Genomic DNA, 19049 nt, shown 5'->3' with positions numbered 1-19049 from the left:
TATATATATATATATCTATATCTATATATATCTATATATATCTATATATAGATATATATAGATATAGATATATCCTATATAAAGCACTCACAGATCAGCACATCTGTCAGAAAGAACTCATGTTAAATTTGATCATTATGACTTTCTCACATTTGCCAGTGCTGCAAAAATTAATTCTGTCTGATTTAATTAGTACTTACTAATTTGCTCAGTTTAATGTGATTAAACACATAGCTATGCTGTAAAGAAAGTACCCTGCTGAAGATTGTGAGTAGTGCCCAATGTCAATACAAAGTTAATAAATGCATGTTTAACCACAGAAACTGAAAAATAATACAGTACATTTAAATAACATGCGTGTTTTTTAAGGTTGATGGAAAAAGACAAATAAATGATGGTCCTCGAAATTTTCATGGAGAATAACACAAGAAATGTCGAGCCCTACAACGCTATGATTGGCATTATAGATTTATATATATGTCCTGAATAAGGAAAAGAGTTCAGTTTGTTTAGAATTTACATTGTTGTATTTTTTGTTGCAATAGTGCCATCTAGTGGTTATTTGGGAGCATGTGAATGTTAGAGATCAGAAGCAGAAGCTTTTTTTTGAGCAGGATATTTTCATTACATATGTTTGTTCTCCCTATATCGTAAGCACCGTTGTTTTCTTTAAAACATTACATAAGAAGATCCAAGCTGCAGATGAACAGAGCTATTAAGGCCCATTTTTATACATATATTCCTCACCAATGTGTCTTATAGTATTTCATGTAATGAATGGGTAAGATATAAAAAAAAAAAACTGTATACATATAAAGTATTATTATTAATATTATACAGGATTTATATAGCGCCAACAGTTTGTGGAGCGATTTACAATATAAGGAAGACATTACAATCACAATACAATTCAAGACAAGATAGTAAGGAGGCCCCTGCCCCTGAGGGCTTACAATCTAAAAGGGAGGGGGAAGTGATACACGAGGAGGTAGCTGTGTGGAGATGAATTGTTTGAGAACGTGATGGTTGAGTGGTTAGTTTGAGGTGGGATAGGCTTCCCTGAAGAGATGCGTCTTAAGGGATCACCTAAAGGCAGTCAGAGTGGGAGATAGACGGACAGACTGGGCTAAACAGTTCCAGAGGAAGGGAGAGACTCTAGAGAACTCCTGGAGGTGAGCATGGGAGGAGTTGATGAGGGAGCTGGAAAGCAGGAGGTCTTTTGACGAGCAGAGCGGACGGTTAGGGTGATACTTTGAGATATGGCTTGAGTATAGGCTAATATGACCTGATCCACTTCCATTCTTTTATTTGCCTTTTTTTTAAGTAACTAAATGGTTAAAGGGGCCTTTTGAATAATTTTCTTAGTAAAATGCTAAGTGTAAATTGTTTAATCACTACAGCCTCTCACACCAGTACACCCCTAATAGGCAAGAGCAATTTTTTTAAATTTCTGCTATGGGATTCTCTAAACTCATACTCTACCCTGGACCTTAAGTCCATGACTAACTATAGACCTGCTGTTAACCTATAATTTATATTGAAAGTTATGAAAAAGTCAATTGTCAACCAGCTGGAAGCCAAGAGCTCTGAAAATTGTATATTTGATACTTCAGGATACATTAATGAGCAGTTCTTGATTCTAAATGTATGACCTACTGAGAGCAAGAGACAAGGATGGATTCTCCATCCTCATTCTCCAGGACCCCTCTACAGCATTTGGTACTGTGGATTGAATGCGAATACTGAGACAAGAAAGGCATTGCAGTCTGGAGAACACAGATCTCAGCTGGTTATAGTGTTTCCTATCAGGCAAGTCACAGCAAGTAGTTCTATGATACCAATGTTTTAGCCCAGGTGATGCTCTATTTATTTTCTTTTAAGCCAGGACTACTAGAGCCAACCATTAACTATTAATGCTCACAATATTACCAACAATCTGCATCATTTTGCCTGACAGATGGTAGGAACAAATGTTATGCAAATGCTGAGGCATGAGAAGTTCTCAACCCATTGCTGGATGAGGGGGGCACAGCTTTGGTATTGCACTGGCCTGCTGTCTATCTCCCACTAACCTGGTAGTCAAATTGATAGGCTAGCCCCCCAGATTAGACTGTGAGAGCAACTTCACATTGGAGGTGAGGAGATTAAGGGGGGATATGATCTCCATGTACAAAATGTTCAATGGTGGCAGCAACATTAGCGATAAACTGTTTAAAATTAACTCCATTACAAAAACTAGAGGCCACCACCTAAAATTGGTGGAAAAAAAATTCCAGCACAAGGGGCGAAGGGGGTTCTTCACAGTAAGATCAGTTAGGGTCTGGAACTCACTGCCACAGACAGTGATTTCAGCAAAGAATGTGGAATTGTTCAAGAAACTTTTGGACGATTTCTTAAGGGACCGTAATATACAGGGGTACAGGTACTCCTAGAATGAGATCCTAATAGGTTGGACTTGATGGACTAATGTCTTTATTCAACCTCAAATACTATGTAACTATGTAACTATGTAACTCTCCAGGAGTAATAAGTGAGGCTTCTCTGTCACTGTGACCACCAGGTCCCACTCTATATCAGAAGTGCTGAGGCTCCTGATGCACAGAGCATAGCAGACTGGTGCAGAGTAGTCCTTCCGATTACATCAATACAGTTGCTATCCCAGTGTAATTTGTAGGGCTGGGCTGTCAGTGTAATAGACAGGCCCTGCTCTTTTTTTATGTATTTTTTTGTTGTTGCTAAACTAAAAGTTGAACCCCTTAATAACCAGTAATTAACCCTGATTAATTTTATTAACTATCTTATCCCCTTCTTCCCCTTCTTCTGGTTTTGATTTTGTTGGTTTTCATATTTAAACCTTTACAAACTGTTGTTTTTGCATGGCTGTCATTCCTGCACCCCGTGCTGGCAGAGCCACTGCACATATGGACATGCAAGCATCCATCCCAGCTATGGTGTGAGGGGGGAGCACATTGGCATCTTCACCTTGGGAACCAATTAAGTGGGGAAAACTCTTGTGTTGGTGCTTTGGTGGAAGCTTATTATTTAAACATAAAATGTTAGGTGTTATCAAATCATCATTCTTCCACATGAGCAACAAGGCAACAATCAAGCATCATATTCCCTTGCAAATCGAATAAAATAAATGCATGCACTTTTATCATCCCAACTGAACTAATTTAAGTTTGTCATACAAAAGATGTAGGCATGGCCAGAAAAGGTCTTTTAATCATTACAGTTAATGAAAAACGATGCGGTTTTCACATATTATTCCCTATTCACATCCTTGTACACATATTACACCAATTGTTACCCTTTAGGGCCTGTTCACACAATAGTTTTTCACTAAATGCATGTTAATGCATGCTATTGCACAGTGCACCCAGAGTGTGGTACTATGTGCTCGGTGTATTGTGTTGACACTAATTTGAATGTTACCCCAACACACATGAAAAAAGTAGTGCATGCACCGTAGTGAGTGTTGTCATCCAGGAAGTCTGTTACTGCCTGGATCATCTGGTGAATATGAAGAAAAAAAACGGCTTAGAAAATGAAAACTAATTCAACCACCACATCTAAAGACTAGTAAGCTGTGATTAGATACCCTTTGACTCCTTTACTGGGCAGACAGAAAAAAACAACATTCCTAGAAACCGCCTGAAATCATATGGTGCACTATGGGCCCTCTCACATGCAGCTCCACTACCTTTATCCTTGGTCATATTTTTAATAAAGACTTTTCATTGAAGCCTATGGGATTTGTCAGCCATTACCTTTAAAATATTGTTTTTATACTTACAGCCTTTGCAAGGCTCTTTAAGTCCCTTGGAAGGAAATTGTTGAAAATGTTTATTAATATTTTTACTATTAAAATGAAAAATGGTTACAAAAAGCCCATGAACAGGAATGCAACATAGACTTCATTTTTGGTAGTTTGCTTGTCTGTACATCCAAACAGACAGACAAACCTAGCATATTTTTGCTTTATGTTGTAGCTATGAATTAATCTTATACTTACTATGTTTAACTATACTTAACAAGATTTCATAAGGGGATTACTGCCTGTTAGTATTGGAGATATTGGTGACCTACACTTCTAAGCAAGGCTTTAATTTAGAATATTTCAAATTATACCGAATTTATGTTGCACAGTCCATAATTAATTTGGAAAAAAAAAAAGATGTTACTTAATTTGTTCTGGGTCAGTAAAGCTTGAGCAAAGAAATTGCTTCAAATGTGCATCTACTATGCTTTCCCATGAGATTAGTCAGGACAAGTCAGCAAAGTAGAATGCGATAAATAATGTAATCACCAGTGGCATGTGGTTGACACTTCATGTAACAAATTCTCATGAAGTAGATGGAAGATACATCTGCTCTATACAAGACAGGTGGCATTTGTTGAGGGAAAGGCAGTGCTAGAATACCATCAAAGAGTATCATGTTTGCAGCCAAGTTAAAGTGACACTAAACTCAGAAGTCAAATCTTAAAATTGCATTTAAGTAACTTGCCTATTAACAAAAATGTATCTTATTTGTGTATCAGTCGGCTGTAGATCCTTAAGGCTGGGTTCACACCTGGGCGTACGGAATATGCGCGTTTGCCGCGTGTTTCGTGCCGTGCATTTTTACCGCGCGTTGCGGTAAAAAACGCACGACAAAAGTGCGTTTCTGAGGACTACCTGGCTATATCCCAATGGATACGCGCAGCAAATACGCCCCAAAGAAGCTCCTGTACTTCTTTGGGCGTAGGGCGTTTTGCAGCGCGTTCCTACGCGCTGTAAAACGCCCAGGTGGGAACCATTCCCATAGGCAATCATTGGTTTTCACATGTTGAGCGTTTTACAGAGCGTATGAACGCGCTGTAAAACACCCAGGTGTGAAATCCTCTCTGAATTTGTGTTGACACTGTCCTTTCTCTTGTAGGGTGACTACTTTTTTCCCTATGATCCGTGTGTGTGTTGTTATTTAGCTAAAGCTCTAAGATCACTCCTGTGATAGACTACAATCTCATGTTTAGTTTACTCATTTTGAGATTTTAGTCCATCATGAGAGCAAGCCTGGAGCAGTGGCTACTCTACAACACACACAGAAACGATGGGGACCAAAAGTAGCCAATCTACAGAAGAAAGGACAGTGTCAGCAGCAATTCAGAGATGATTTAAGGATCTACAGATGAATGATACACACATTATTATTATTATTATACAGGATTTATATAGCGCCAACAGTTTGCGCAGCGCTTTACAATGCAAGGAAGACATTACAATCACAATACAATTCAAGACAAGATGGTACGGAGGGCCCTGCCCCTGAGGGCTTACAATCCAAAAGGGAGGGGGAAGGGATACATGAGGAGGTAGACATAAGATACATTTTAATTAAAGGGTCTACAGCCGATTGATATGCAAATAAGATACATTTTTGTTAATAGTTAAGGTAATTGAATGCGTTTTTAAGATTTAAATCCTGAGTTTAGTGTCACTTTAAGTGATGCTGTATTTTTTACAAAAAAACAAAGTTGACACTTGAGGTTGGGAAGCAAACACCTGGATGGCAAACTAGGCCTCCTTAGGTACTGGTCAAGGTTGTACTAATAAATCATGAATAATATGCTAAGCTAACCATCTTTTCCATAAGCTATTTAGGGCTTTTTTATTCAGGGTATGCGACTCAATGCAGTTCCATGACTGAGAAAAAAAATCCATGTTCAAGATACTCTCGTAGCTACTACTGCTATTGTTGCTTCGAGTGTTTCCACTTCTGACAATTCAGAAATGATGAAGAGACAGTTCAGTGCAGGGTGTAGCATAGGAGACAATTTGTGGTGTTGCAGCTTGTTTTTCTGTGCAGCCTGTGCTTCTTCTTCACCGCTGCAGTAGACAATGAAAAATTCCTTAATAGAATTGAACTGGACATAATGGGCAACAGCAGCATCATATGATAAAGGGGGAATTTAAATGGAAAGCTGAAATGATGACAAAGAAGAGGAGGATGGACCTATTAATGTAAGCCAGTTTTCTTCTCCCAAACCATAGTGTGAAGGTGCATGACAGCTTAAATTAACGAAGTATCCTAAAGTGCGTGAACAGCATGATTTAGCTTTTCTAAACATAATACAGGACAAGGCTTATGTTACCTGACAATGTGGGAACATTTAGACTTGGGCAGCACAGCAGCAATCAAGCAGCTTGTTCGCCCTGAAGGCTTAGTGTATGTCATCTGCCAATTTGGACCATTTAGATATGAAGACCCTGTGCCGTCTCTGAAATCTTATAGGTAGAAATTTATGCCAGAGTATAGCCTGAGACTGATGTCTCTTCACCATCTTCAGTATATTTTATCCACCACTGGCCAGACAATCAAGTGTACCTTGACCACTCTCAAATTTTCCTAGATTTGCAATGGATACTATAAACACCAACTGCAGTACTACCAATTGCTTTTACAGGCTCTTTACCTCATTGTGTGCATTGTTTGTGGAAAAGGGGGTTATGGAAAATCAGATTAAAGGCACAGCTTTTTTTTTAAATACTGATTGTTTCTACCATAGCCTCTGCTCTAAAGACTTTTTTCGTTTGTGTTTCTTTGTCAAAATATGTATTCGTTATTTTATTTGGTTATCTATATCCATTTATATAATTATGTATAATGGTTAATTTATTATTTTAAAGCGTCTAATGCAAAAGCAAAATCTATGTAAACTGTATAAGAGATTTAACCAGCAGTTTTTAAGCTAGAATACAAGCAATGCGTTAATGGTGTATTTTCTGGCTATCCCCTGGAGTCTTTTTAATGGCTGGTTTCCATGCGTTGGAATTAGTTGTATATATTGTTTTTTCTAAGAGAAAATGTCACAAGAGGCACAAAAGCTCACAGGGTGATATAACATTAAAACATGTTACCACACCATATGTTAGGTTTTATTTTCATTACAGGGAAATTTCATAGACAACCACCAGACAAAGTGCTTAAGATTGAATTAAAATGAATCCCGTGTTGCATGTCCAACTGTTTGGGAATTTAAAATTAAATACAAACTCTAAAGCTCAGTAAATTGCCATGCTGGTTTGGGGTATGGGCAGTTTTAATAATAGCACAGCTTGAACAATAAAACTTATAAACATGCAAACACAGCACATGCTGATAATGCAAAGCTGCTTTTTTTTCTATAGAAATACAATTGTTGTTTCTTTCTTGGTATAGAGAAAATAAGATTATCTCTATATCCAATTCACCAACTTTGCCCCATGTTGGTGTAATCAGGATAGTTTTAACCTAGTTTATTTAACATGTTGACTTGAGAATATAAGCTAAAAATCTAAACATAGACCAAACTATTTAACTATTAGAACCCAGTCTAAAAATATTGTCCTTCATTTGCTTGAGCAAGCACCTAAGTAATGAAAACACAGAATAGTGTCTGCAGGGGCCCTGAGGACTGCACAATGAGTGCCAAAAGGCACAGGTAGCCCCTGGGCCACAGGTTGGGCAACAAGGATTTGGATTCACTATGATTAAGTCTGTGTGGGTAAAATGCATTAGAGTGGAGCAGACCGAAAGAGGATCTGAGTTGTATGTTTGGCACTAAATAAAACCTTTTTTGGCTGAAGAATTAAATACTCTGAGTGTGGTCTAGCTTTTCTGGCGAGAATCTGACCTCTCTCTGTACTAGGCAGCTTGAAACACTGGAGCGGTAATATTTCTTTAATGTGTTGAACAATTTTAGATGTGATACCACAATTCACCAGAAGAAGTTACTAAAAGGTGGCATATGGAATTAATGCTCTGAGGTCTGCTAAAACCCAGCAATTGCCATGTGATAAGAACCAAACTGTCAACTAACCATGCGACTTGTTTAATATTGATGTTCAGAAGTAATGAGATTAAGGCATGTGGCTTCAATATGTGGTTAATACCGGAGAAAGTATAATTATGACAAGTAGAGTTGCAATTTGCCAAACAGCTGCAAGAGTTTCCAGCAAATATGGCAATTAGCTGGTCTGAGCAAGAAAGATGGTTTATAATATGAGAGATTTCTCTAGGGCAAAAAGTAGCTGCCAACCTGCACAATCCTGTAGGACCAATGGTAAATAAAACACGCAAAATGTTATTGAAAGATGATTGCAACGTATATAAAAAACATGAGTTGTACACAATTAAGGTAAATTTACAGAATCTATCACTGAGCTCTGTGAGAAGGAAAAAGTGAGATCAGTCTTGGGTAGGTGAGAAAGATAGTTTAGGAGGGAGCTGAAGGAGACCAGCGTCATATTAAAGTATACTTCAAGAGAGAAGCATAACTCCAGAGGTCTTCCAAAATGTCCCAAATGCCCATCGGGGCTATTCAAATACAAGGCTCTGGGCAGCCAGGATGGCAGCAATACAGTGCGATGGGGTAGTGAACAGCTAGTAGAGTTGTATGCTGTGAGCACTTGTCACAGGGCAGGTCAATGCAAACAGTGGAAAGGAGAAATAGGTGAGTAAACAGTAGAACATAGGAGTTACGCATGCATTTATCTGGTGTGGAGCCATTTGCATGTGTAGTTGCCCACAATAAATTAGTCATCTGTTAGAGCTGGCCCTGGTGGAGAGAGATGGTGATCATGATTGTCTTGATTTGTAAGGTTTGGGGGAATAGCAGGAGGCCGATTTGGCTGGTGAGTTGTCTGCACCTGTTGCTGTAGTGAAGCGGTGGAGGTCATCAAGCAAACATTGTAAGTCTTCTGGGTTCTGGCTGGATCAGTGAAGAGCTAATAATGATTGCCTCAAAAAACCCAAGGGTGTCTTTGTCCCTTGCCTCTCGCAGGAGTTGTTCTTTTGTGTGGTAGAAGTGGAGTTTTACTATTATGTTTCTGGGACGGTCATCCTTTTAGCACTGTACAAGGGATCAATGTACTAGCTTTTAGAAGAGAGCAGTGATCGTGGACTGAAGGTCTATTGTAAGTTGGAGTGGCGGGATCCATTTTCCGCATCTTCAAAGAGTAAGCAGAACTTCCCAAAAGAAATCAATGTTGTCATCAATGGGAGTCTCCAAATAAGTGGTGTGTTGACCCAGATACAGTATTTTTATAGAGAGCTTGTCGGTGGTGTCAGATTTGGAGGTGACATGCAGAGCTTTCCAAAGGACTGTCTCAATCCATGCTTGTAGATGTTTTTGAGAGGAAGGAACCTGAATAACTAAGACCTTGCAGTGGATAAGAAAGCATCCTCTTCATCACAGCTCTAGCAGCTATGTGTGATAGAGTGCAGAGAGTGAGGTGAAGCAGAAACTCTGGCTGCCATTTTGATGGAGGTACAGGTAAAATGCACATAAGAAAAAGAATTTGTGGGGTGATTGTATAGAGCAGAGAAAGGTTATACCCCGTGTCTGTGTTCCTGCGAAGTATATGTTTCTCCAAGATTTTAAATCCTGTTTGCGCCCCTATAGAGATTATTTCTAATCTCTTCCTGTTCTCCCTCTAATACACGCTAAAAATGTTGCCTGGAGTTGGGTTTTAATAAATAAATATAAAAAAGGGATTGCTTTAAAGGGATTGCATGGCAAGGGATTCTTGCCAAAACAGGGCATTTAAAAGAGAAGCCTGCTGTATGACAATCACATGACTTAAGTTTGAACTATCCCATAACCCCCTAAAAACTTTAATTTCAGGAAAGTAAAGAGGGCACAGAAAGATTGAATTGGACTATTCATTCTGCCTCCCAGTCAGGAGGACACCTCTTCTACTCTGCCTAGAATCATTAGACTATCCATCAGTAGTAAAAACCAGAGACAGGTTTACATTTCGGCTGTTCTGGCTTCTGCAAATCCAAACCTGTCAACATGTGAGAAATCTGGCTGGACCATAATAATTTTCAATGTTGTACAAGGGTTGGAAAGACAAGATTGCCAAGCATGGCTTGCTAAACAGAGTCTCTCTCACTGTAAGAAAAATGACCAATGCGGCCAAAGCTAGCAGGTATTTCATGTCACTAAAATCATTTCAGGTTATTTTTAAATGCTGATCAGCAAGTTTTCACTAAGTGATTTCTAGTAACCTCCGACAAGATACATATAAATCACTGGCTTTCACTTGATATTTGTAGTTACATATCCATTAGTGTCAAGTGTTTTAATTTACTTCTCAAGATTAGAAGTAAAACACATAAAGCGCAGCTGTTCAGTAAGTAAATGCTTTGCTATTAATACCTCCATTTCCTAACAACTCAAGTCTCACGTGCAGTTTCAAAACTGCACAGGGACAGCAGCTATGTTTCCCCTGTTCTTTTTTAAAATGGCTCCAGGAATCAGCGGTTCTGGGGTACAGGCTAGAGCTGATGGTTGTCAGTGACAGCTGACAACCAGCACAAAGCTATGGAGCTGAAACAATAAGCTCTTGGGCTTTTGATCATAAAGTAACATCAGATATGACATCACGGCACTTCTGATTATGGTGGCTCTGGCAGCACTGTTGTAAAAAATTATCTTTCTTTCTCTCTCTCTCCTCCTCACAGGGAGTCTACCTGTGGGATGTAAATTACTGGAAGGGTGGATGTGTCAAGGTAATGCATAACAGATGCTAAGTGTAGACTTTTTTAATCTCAGTCTACAGGGAGCTACAGAGTGAAGAAATATGCTTTTTGACAATCATCTGTGTTAGGGATGCACTGATACCGATACTAGTATCAGTACTGATACTGGTACTCGCCCAAATGCTCCGATACTTACCCCCAATACCGGATCTTCTGGTCAGAGAGAGATTTCCTTTGACCGGCAGTGTCACAACGGAACAAGGAGCCGGCTTCCTGATTGGCCGGGAAGCCGGCTTCATGCTCCTGGAAGTACCGGTATTGGTATTCGGTATCGATGAGTAGCGAAAGATATTTATCAGTTCTCATACTCGATACCGAAAAAACAGTATCGGTGCATCCCTAATCTGTGTGTTTGCAAATAAATATGGTTATTTGGCCGTGGAATCTCACTCCTGTTTCGTGATATTTGACATATGGCCAAAAGGGATCAATTCTATCCTATTTTTCCCTTAAAAATAAAAAAAATGATTCCCTCCCTATGATGAATCACCATATTTAAACAATGAAATTGAATGATTTGACATTTGCATCAATGATTTGAAATGCTTATCAAATGCTTATGTGTGTCAGTGGAGTATCATTAGAATTTTTAGCAACTGAAAACCATGAAAAAAATCACTGTCATGCTCAGTTATGCCCTTTCTAACCTGATTTGATCTAATCCTAATGTATGCAAACAATTTACACAAACCAATAGACCTCTGTGTGCCACAAGTAGCATCGAAAACTCTTCCAAAATTAAACACAATTGTTCACTTTGAGCTCTACAGTTCTGCTATGTTACTTACAAATCTCACTTACGTGCTATTATTTTAATCAGCAAACTATGTTGGTTAAATTTGGCACTAAATATCTGAGGGTGCACAAACTATGTCAATTTTGCATTGGGATAAAAAAACAGAAAAATGCTTTTTTTTCTAACTTTTTTACGTTTCTTTCCAATAAAAACAGAACATTAAACATATGTATCAGAATCTACTACCAGATTGGTCCTAAAAAAATATTTATAATACAGTGGGGTAGACTACAAATGCTAAAAAATATAGAGTGAAGAACCGAGACATCTCTGAAACAAATAAACGCTTTGTGAATTAAGGGGATTAAGGGAGAAAAAGGCTCCGGCAAGATATAAGAAACTTACTTTTCAATATAAATGTAAAAGGAAACTCAAAATGTAGACTGTCTCTAATAATATCTGAAGTAACTTTACATAAAACTCTATTAGCAAGCCATCAATAGAGATACTCTCTCTTTATATATTCATGAACAGATCCTATAAATGCTGTTTTGTGTCTCCACTATGCAATTTGTAAATGATCTTGATAAATACCCTTCACGGACCAAACAAATACAACAAGATAAAGCAAAAGACAGAAGGTGAACATGAAGATACTGTATACTCTACACACAAGAAATAAACAAGAATATTTGATTCAAACCAAAGCACAGAAAACAAGACCACATTCACAGTGAAGAAAAAGTCCACACAGATCAGTAAATACATGATCCATTTTCCCCATTTTTGGGGGTGGGGTTCCTCCTTAAAATTCCTACCAGACCATAAGGGCCTGGTATGACTTTGAGGGTGAACCCCACACACTTTTTTTTTAAGTGTTACTTGGGGTCCCTCCTAAAATTCCTACCAGACCTAAACGGTCTGGTATTGTTTGGGAGGGGGGACATTTTCTTTATAAATGTAATTTTTTTCTTTATAAAATGTCATTTTCGCTGCAGCAGGTTCTATACATCGTACAGATGTGCCACTTTACAGGCAGTTTAAGGGGACCCCCCAAGCACGATATTTAAAGGATTTTTTTTTTTCATTTTAATTGTTTCACTTTATGTAATGTTTTTTTTTTTGAATAACATTTTTTATTAGTTTGCTGTAGTCAGATACAATGGTCCGTAAACGCACATAGCACAATGCCAGACAATATATGGTTAACATACAGACATTCTTACATTAAGTGCATTAGTATACTGTGCTACATTTAGTTAGTAGAAAAGTCGGAGACAGTAGCCCATTTACTTGTAAATGCAGTAGGATAAGGAATATTTCCCCATATCGGACCGAGAGGTCAGCTACAGCTCCAATATAACAATAATCGTATAAGTGAACAAAAGTAAAAGAAAATAACATACAAATAAACTTACAAAATAACTATAGATCAACCAAATTCCATACATGTCTGGATCCTACGTCTATGTGTTAAGTGTCCCTATGCCCTTCCAGGGCGCTTGCCTCTGTCTAGTTCAGGTTCTAGTTGTTTAACTACGGGCCCCTTTGCCCTAGGGCGGTTCGCTTCCTTCCCCACATAAGGTAGTGCAGGGACTGCCGTACCAGCCGGAGCTGCAGTAGTGAGTATGTAGAAGGGTGATATAGAGCCAGCTAGCTCCCTGCTGTTTGGCAAGAAGTATGTAGGCGTTGTACCATACAGTATTTAGTGAATTGGAAGGGGGATAAGATGCTAGTCTGTGTGTGTGGCGGAAAGACAAATTCGATGAAAGGAAGTCATCTTCTGAAAAAGGACTTAATTTTATTATTTTCCTCCAGATGCATTTCTGCGTCTAGTTTATCTAGGTGAAGTAGCTGTATTAAGTCCTCCCTCAGCCTAAGAACAGTTGGTGGGGTTGGGGAGAGCCATTCTCTCATGATGCACCTCTTGGCCGCCAAGAGCACCGTACCGACCCACTGCTTGCTATGTTTATTCAGTGTAATAGAGGATGTGGTCTGCCCGTCCCAGTAGTTGAACAGCAGTAACAAGGGATCTAGCGGAATTGTCTGACCAGTTACAGAGGACACCAGGTGAAGGACCTGGGTCCAGTATCTTTGGATATGTGGGCATGCCCACAAGCAATGGAATAGGGGTGCAGCCGCCAGTTGACATTTGGGGCAATGGTTCGTCAAGGTAGAATCCCGGTCCTGAGAGAACGTTCTCTGGAAGGCTATATATGCTCTGTGGATAATTTTGAACTGAGTTTCTCTCCATTTCTCATTCCCCCACAGCTTTACATAGTGAGCGCTATCCCTCAAGAATCTTGCCAACTATATCCTCCGAGGGGATATCCTCACTCCACCTAGACAAGTTAGACGAGACCAAGGAAGGGATGGAGACTTGCCTCAAGTGAGGGTATATGTCTGAGATAGATGTCCTGGTATTTGGAGCAATCCTATCGGTGAGGGACGTTAGTAGACAGGTGATATTTAAGGGGCTCAGTTGCCTGACATGAGAGGTGGCCTGCATGTAATGCAAGAAATCTGTGGTCGGGGTTCCGTATTTGTCGGTCAACTCTGAGAACGATAATAGCCTTCTTTTGTCTACTGTGAGAAAATGTGAGAATAGGGAGATACCCCTTTGTTCCCAATGCAGGAATGTAGCATGTTCCTCACCCTGAGAGAAGGAGAGATTTCCCCTAATGGGCAGGTGTCGGGTTATGCGCGGATTTAATTTAAGATATTTGTGTGTTTCTCTCCATGCCACTATGGTGTCCCATAAAAGTATATGGGAGCATATCTGGGGGGGTATATTGGCGAAAGAGCAATGTTTATGCAATGTTAAAATCTCTGCTCCTTTTTTCATTGATGCATGTCCCCCAAGGCAGTACCCAAATCCCCACACCCTTTTTATGGCTAATAACTTGCATATAACTGTTCAAAAAGGGGACAATTGATTTTCCAAGTTCTGGCCCCATAGACTTGCATTATGTTCGAGTACGAATTCAAACTTTTTCCATGTTCTAAGGTTCAAATTTGAACTGAACTCCAGTCTGTTTGGCCCATCACTACTCTTTACCTCCCCAGTCTTCTCACAGTGGCCATGTTAACTAAGGGCAGGTTAATTGCTCTCCCTTTACTTCCTGAAACTCTGGCACATGTGACTAGGACATGTGACCATGCACATCATTTTAGAGGAGGAAAATGCCTTTCCCTGAGATCTCTCTGAGATTTCCCTGTAATGCTCTGCTGATGCAATCTTCCCAGGATGCAACACTTTGGCACATTACATCATTTGTGCCAGAACTGGACCAGGAAGTAGATGAACTCTATTTGTAAGTAAATGAAAAACAAGTTTGTTTAACTAATAAATGTAAGATGATCTTAAATCAGCATGCAGAGCTGTATTTGTATGTGATTTTTAGTGAAAGGGGATAAAGGTCCACTTTAAGAAAATCTGCTAGGCTTTCTGTTCTTATATTTCTTACTTATATGGCTACTCCTTAGAGAGGGACATTATTGATGGGCAGGAAAACCTTTACTTGCTGAAAATGACTTAAAAGCAGCCAATCTATACCTGAAAGCAAAAGCAGGGAAAGCTGATAACTCCAGAGCATTGTGCCATAAATACAGACAGCTTTGTGGAGAACATAAACAGCCTTGTTAACAGGTTAAAAGAAATGTGTGCTATTAATCAAATTACAGGAGCCGAAGCTATAAAGTGTATCATGACATTCTTATAATGCTGCAAGCTAAGATGTGATTTTTTTTCCATGCAGACGTGTCAGTAAAATTAAAATATGGTGTACTGCTTGAGATTAATTGCTGTGGGTGTAAAGAATTCTTCGTATGATAGTTTTAGTAGTCTTATTGTTAGGATACTTTAGTAAATTTGCTTTATGAAGCAGAACACCATAAAGGTATTTTTAAAGACAACAACATTTGTGAATTTGTCATTGTCATGATGGCACAACGCTGTTTTTTATACTTTCACAATATTTTACTGCCTGATTTAATGCAGAATGATTTTAATGTGTTAAACTTAATGCAGTTGAAATGTAGCTAAAGGGAACCGATTTGTCTATGAAGATGTAAAGTGATGTAGCTGTGAGGTTTGGAAAAATCTGCTCTGCTTTACATTTGTATGATCTAAACCAGGACAAATCTAGTGTCATCTGGGTTAAAATATATTCCTAAAGGGGAACTATAATGGTTTTATGTCTGTGAAGGCTCTAATTCATCCTGGTATAACTTGTAGCCATTATAGTTAGTAGTAATTAGTCACATTCAACTGGACTTGTTCTCTAATGTTGACAAGGTTTCATACTTCTCCAAACCACTTCTTCAGTTCTAAAATAAAATTATGGGTTTTCAAAAGCAAGATCACAGTGGAAAAGTTTTCCTTTTGCCTGTCCCTCTCTAATTAAATTCCCATATGGTCCAGTCAGCAGAGTGTGTTATATTAAAGGAGAACTATGGGGTTAGGGCTTTTCCCCATAGTTCTCCTTAGGGTAACGGGAGCACACAACTAGCGTCCTCCCATCACCCTAAGCTCAGTATAACGCTAGCTACAGCTCGCAGTATACTGAGACGCCACAGTATACCGTGAGCTACAGCTCGCAGAATACTGAGACGCCGCAGCTGAAGTGGATCCCGACAATTATGTCTGGATCCGCCCAGCTGCGTGAGTGACAGCTGGCTCTGCCTGTCTAGAGGCAGAGCCAGCTGTACCCGCCCCCTCCCCCGTCCATTCCGCCAGTCAGCGCTGGAGGACCGGACAGGGGAAGGCGGGAATCCAGTCCCTTCCCTGTCACGGCAGAGAGTCGTGACAGGATCAAGAAGTGAGCGAACGCCTGTATGTGTTCGCTCACTTCCCGATCTACTGAGCCGACCTGTGACCGTTTCATTGTCACAGGTCGGCTAGAACTATGAGGATGAGTGAAAAGCACTCACCTCATAGTTCTCCTTTAAGCTTTGTAAACATCAGACAGTTTTAGGTAAAGCAGCTATGGTTAGCCTGGCGATATATGTAAAAGGAACCTAGAGCCCAAACTGCAGGGTAGAATATTTGTATGAAATATTTTGTATTTACCTGACTAATGAAAACATTTTAAAACTTTAAAAATGCATTTTAAATCTTCAACATACTCTGATTCTTTGTTGAATAATTCTGTAATTCTAATACATATTTATTTACAGCTAGTAAACTAAAAAAAATGTTTTTAATTTCGAGTTTATTTCTAATTATGCCCAGTTTGTTAATTGCTAGAGTTTCAAAATTAGTTCCAGAAGGTAAAGTGGAAGTAATCTGAAACATTAACGTAACCTTCAATACTTAAACTTATCTTATTAAAGTATCCCTGTTGCCTAGAACAATAAAAGGTTAAGAGAAAAGCAATCTGATTAATGCCTATGCCTGCTCTTGATTAATTTGAGTCTCATTAATCCCAGCAGTGCAGTTACATTTCAGTACTTTTTCGTTTAATAAACTAATTGAGCCATTAATCTGACTGTATCACACAAAGGTCATAATTAGTTGATGTACAATGCTGCATGAAATATTTGAAAAAGACTGTGCCAGTAACAGACTTACTGTTCTTCTATGTTAGAATCTAAAACGTGTGGCAGAGACGTGGATGGATGAGTTTGCCGAGTACATTTATCAGAGAAGACCTGAATACCGACATCTCTCTACTGGAGATCTCTCTTCCCAAAAAGAGCTGCGCAAACACCTCAAGTGCAAAGACTTCAAATGGTTCATGACTGAAGTAGCATGGGATATACCAAAGTACTACCCACCAGTGGAGCCTCCACCTGCAGCCTGGGGAGAGGTACTCAAAGATGTTTAATGTATATTCATGTGCCTAATGTTTAATGAGTTTACATCTGCCATGGGCATGGATTTCAAGAAGCTTCTATTGTACCTATCTTTATTGGTACAAAGAAGGACATATTTTAATTCCATAATTTTAGCAAAAGACAAACCCATTTCACACTACTGGCTGTGCTTCCACTATTTGAGATTACACCAAAAAGAGTCAGACCATTACTACTTAACCTTGTAATGCCCAAGTACCATTTAAAACAGTGGTAAAGTACAGTGCTTTCTATTTACCAGACACTGCAATCAACACACATTTTAACTCTAGAGAAAAAAATGTTAAGTACATTCATAAATTAGTAACACCTGCAATTGCAATGGAAGGTGGGTAGAGTTGGACATGCAAGTTCAGAGAATTAACATCAAATCTTAAAAGATAAGAAAACAAATGGATAGTTCAAATGGCAAGCCAGCCAGCACACACCTTTACCATATCCTATATAAGTGTCCACACAAAAAAGATTGAAGAAACAGTAGGGCTTTTTAGACACCAAAAGACACAGGGGTGTGGCACCAGATACTCAGGACGTGGTCACAAAACGTTTGTTTTTTGCACAAGAAATTAGAGTTCTTTCTCCATGGGGCATAGACAGCAGCTGAAGTAGCACTAAACTCAAGAACAGAAATGTAATATATTAGTTTACCTGTCCTTGGATGTGGTGAATGCATAAATTGTCTTTCTTCAGACTAACTACCTTTTTTTTGCAAGTATAAAAAGTATCAGATGACCCTGTCAGAAATCCAGTATCCTGAACTGAAATTTCAAACAATCTTATCAGCTTACACAGCTACCCTCTGTGAACTAAAAAAAAACCCTCTCCCTCTTATCTTAGACTTGTCCTAGGGTGACACCACTGTTCCTCCATAGATAAAGTACAGTGAGTGAGCGTTGTCAGCCTAGGAAAGTAAGAATTTTCCAGGCAGTATCACCAGGCGAAAAAAGAAAAAAGCTTCAAATATAACTAATTCCACTACATCTTACAAGTGCTAAGCCGTGATATATTACATTTTTGTTTTTTGGGTTTAGATACACTTTAAAAGTGGTTGTATCCCTTCCCCACTCGAGTAAGAACAAGTCATGATGGAAAATAGAATATGTGTCAACATCATAAAACATTTCTCAAATGGACCTGCCAGATTTATTTCTAATATCATTTGTATGCCAAAAAATGGAGCAAGAATGACACTAACAGCAGTAAAGCTCTATTTATTTATTTATGTCGCATTTACATACCCCTGGCAGAATTTGTAAGATGGTCCTGTTTAAAAGTTTGAAATCCTTTTACTTTTTAATATTGTGTATTGCCAACTTCAGCATCAGTGACGGCTTGTAGTCTTCTGTGGTAGTTTTGAATGAAGCACTTTATTTTGTCATGTGGCGAAGCTGCCCAATTTTTCTTGGCAAAAAGCCTCCAGGTCCTGTGAATCCTTTTGTTCTCTCCATTTCTGAAATCCAATCTGGGTCAGTGAAACACAGGGAGAACCGTTAGTTCTATTACTGTAGACCTCCCTTTAGAGCCAGAGATAGTGTTATCCTGTATTGGGTATCACTGACCGAAAAAAGTGTGACGCTACAATAAAATGCTGCATTCTTCTTGTCATGAATTTTGCAAAATCCCTGTGCTGCTGTAAAACCCGCAATGAACCATCCCCATCCTTGATGGTAGTGATGGTGTGCTTCTCTTTATGGGCCTTGCTAACTCCTCTCCAAACATTTTGAGTATATTTTTTTCGGTGTGAATGGAGGCAAATACTAACAATATTAATATTAATATTCCTTTCTATCTCTTTCCAGGTTGAATGTAGTAACAGGAAGATACCGCAAATTGGCTGCTAGATGTAGCTGAGAAGTAAAGAAAATAAATATTTATTTCCTGTGCTCCTC

At 39.0% G+C, this 19049-nt stretch overlaps 1 protein-coding gene across 2 annotated transcripts in view; it reads left to right on the top strand.

The window, feature by feature from the left end:
- The window catches only part of GALNTL6 (polypeptide N-acetylgalactosaminyltransferase-like 6), a 996922-nt gene that overhangs the window by 938948 nt on the left and 38925 nt on the right, over positions 1–19049 (top strand). For both annotated transcript variants that reach the window (XM_018555137.1, XM_018555136.1), the window contains one exon: positions 16893–17114. In XM_018555137.1, coding sequence (XP_018410639.1) covers positions 16893–17114 — 222 coding nt within the window. The remainder of the gene's footprint in view (positions 1–16892; positions 17115–19049) is intronic.

Source organism: Nanorana parkeri, unplaced genomic scaffold (genome assembly GCF_000935625.1).
Source record: "Nanorana parkeri isolate BGI_ZX_2015 unplaced genomic scaffold, ASM93562v1 scaffold185, whole genome shotgun sequence".
In the NCBI taxonomy this organism is placed as follows: domain Eukaryota; kingdom Metazoa; phylum Chordata; class Amphibia; order Anura; family Dicroglossidae; genus Nanorana; species Nanorana parkeri.
Note: the sequence above shows the minus strand (reverse complement) of the source record. Positions and strands in the feature narration are given on the sequence as shown.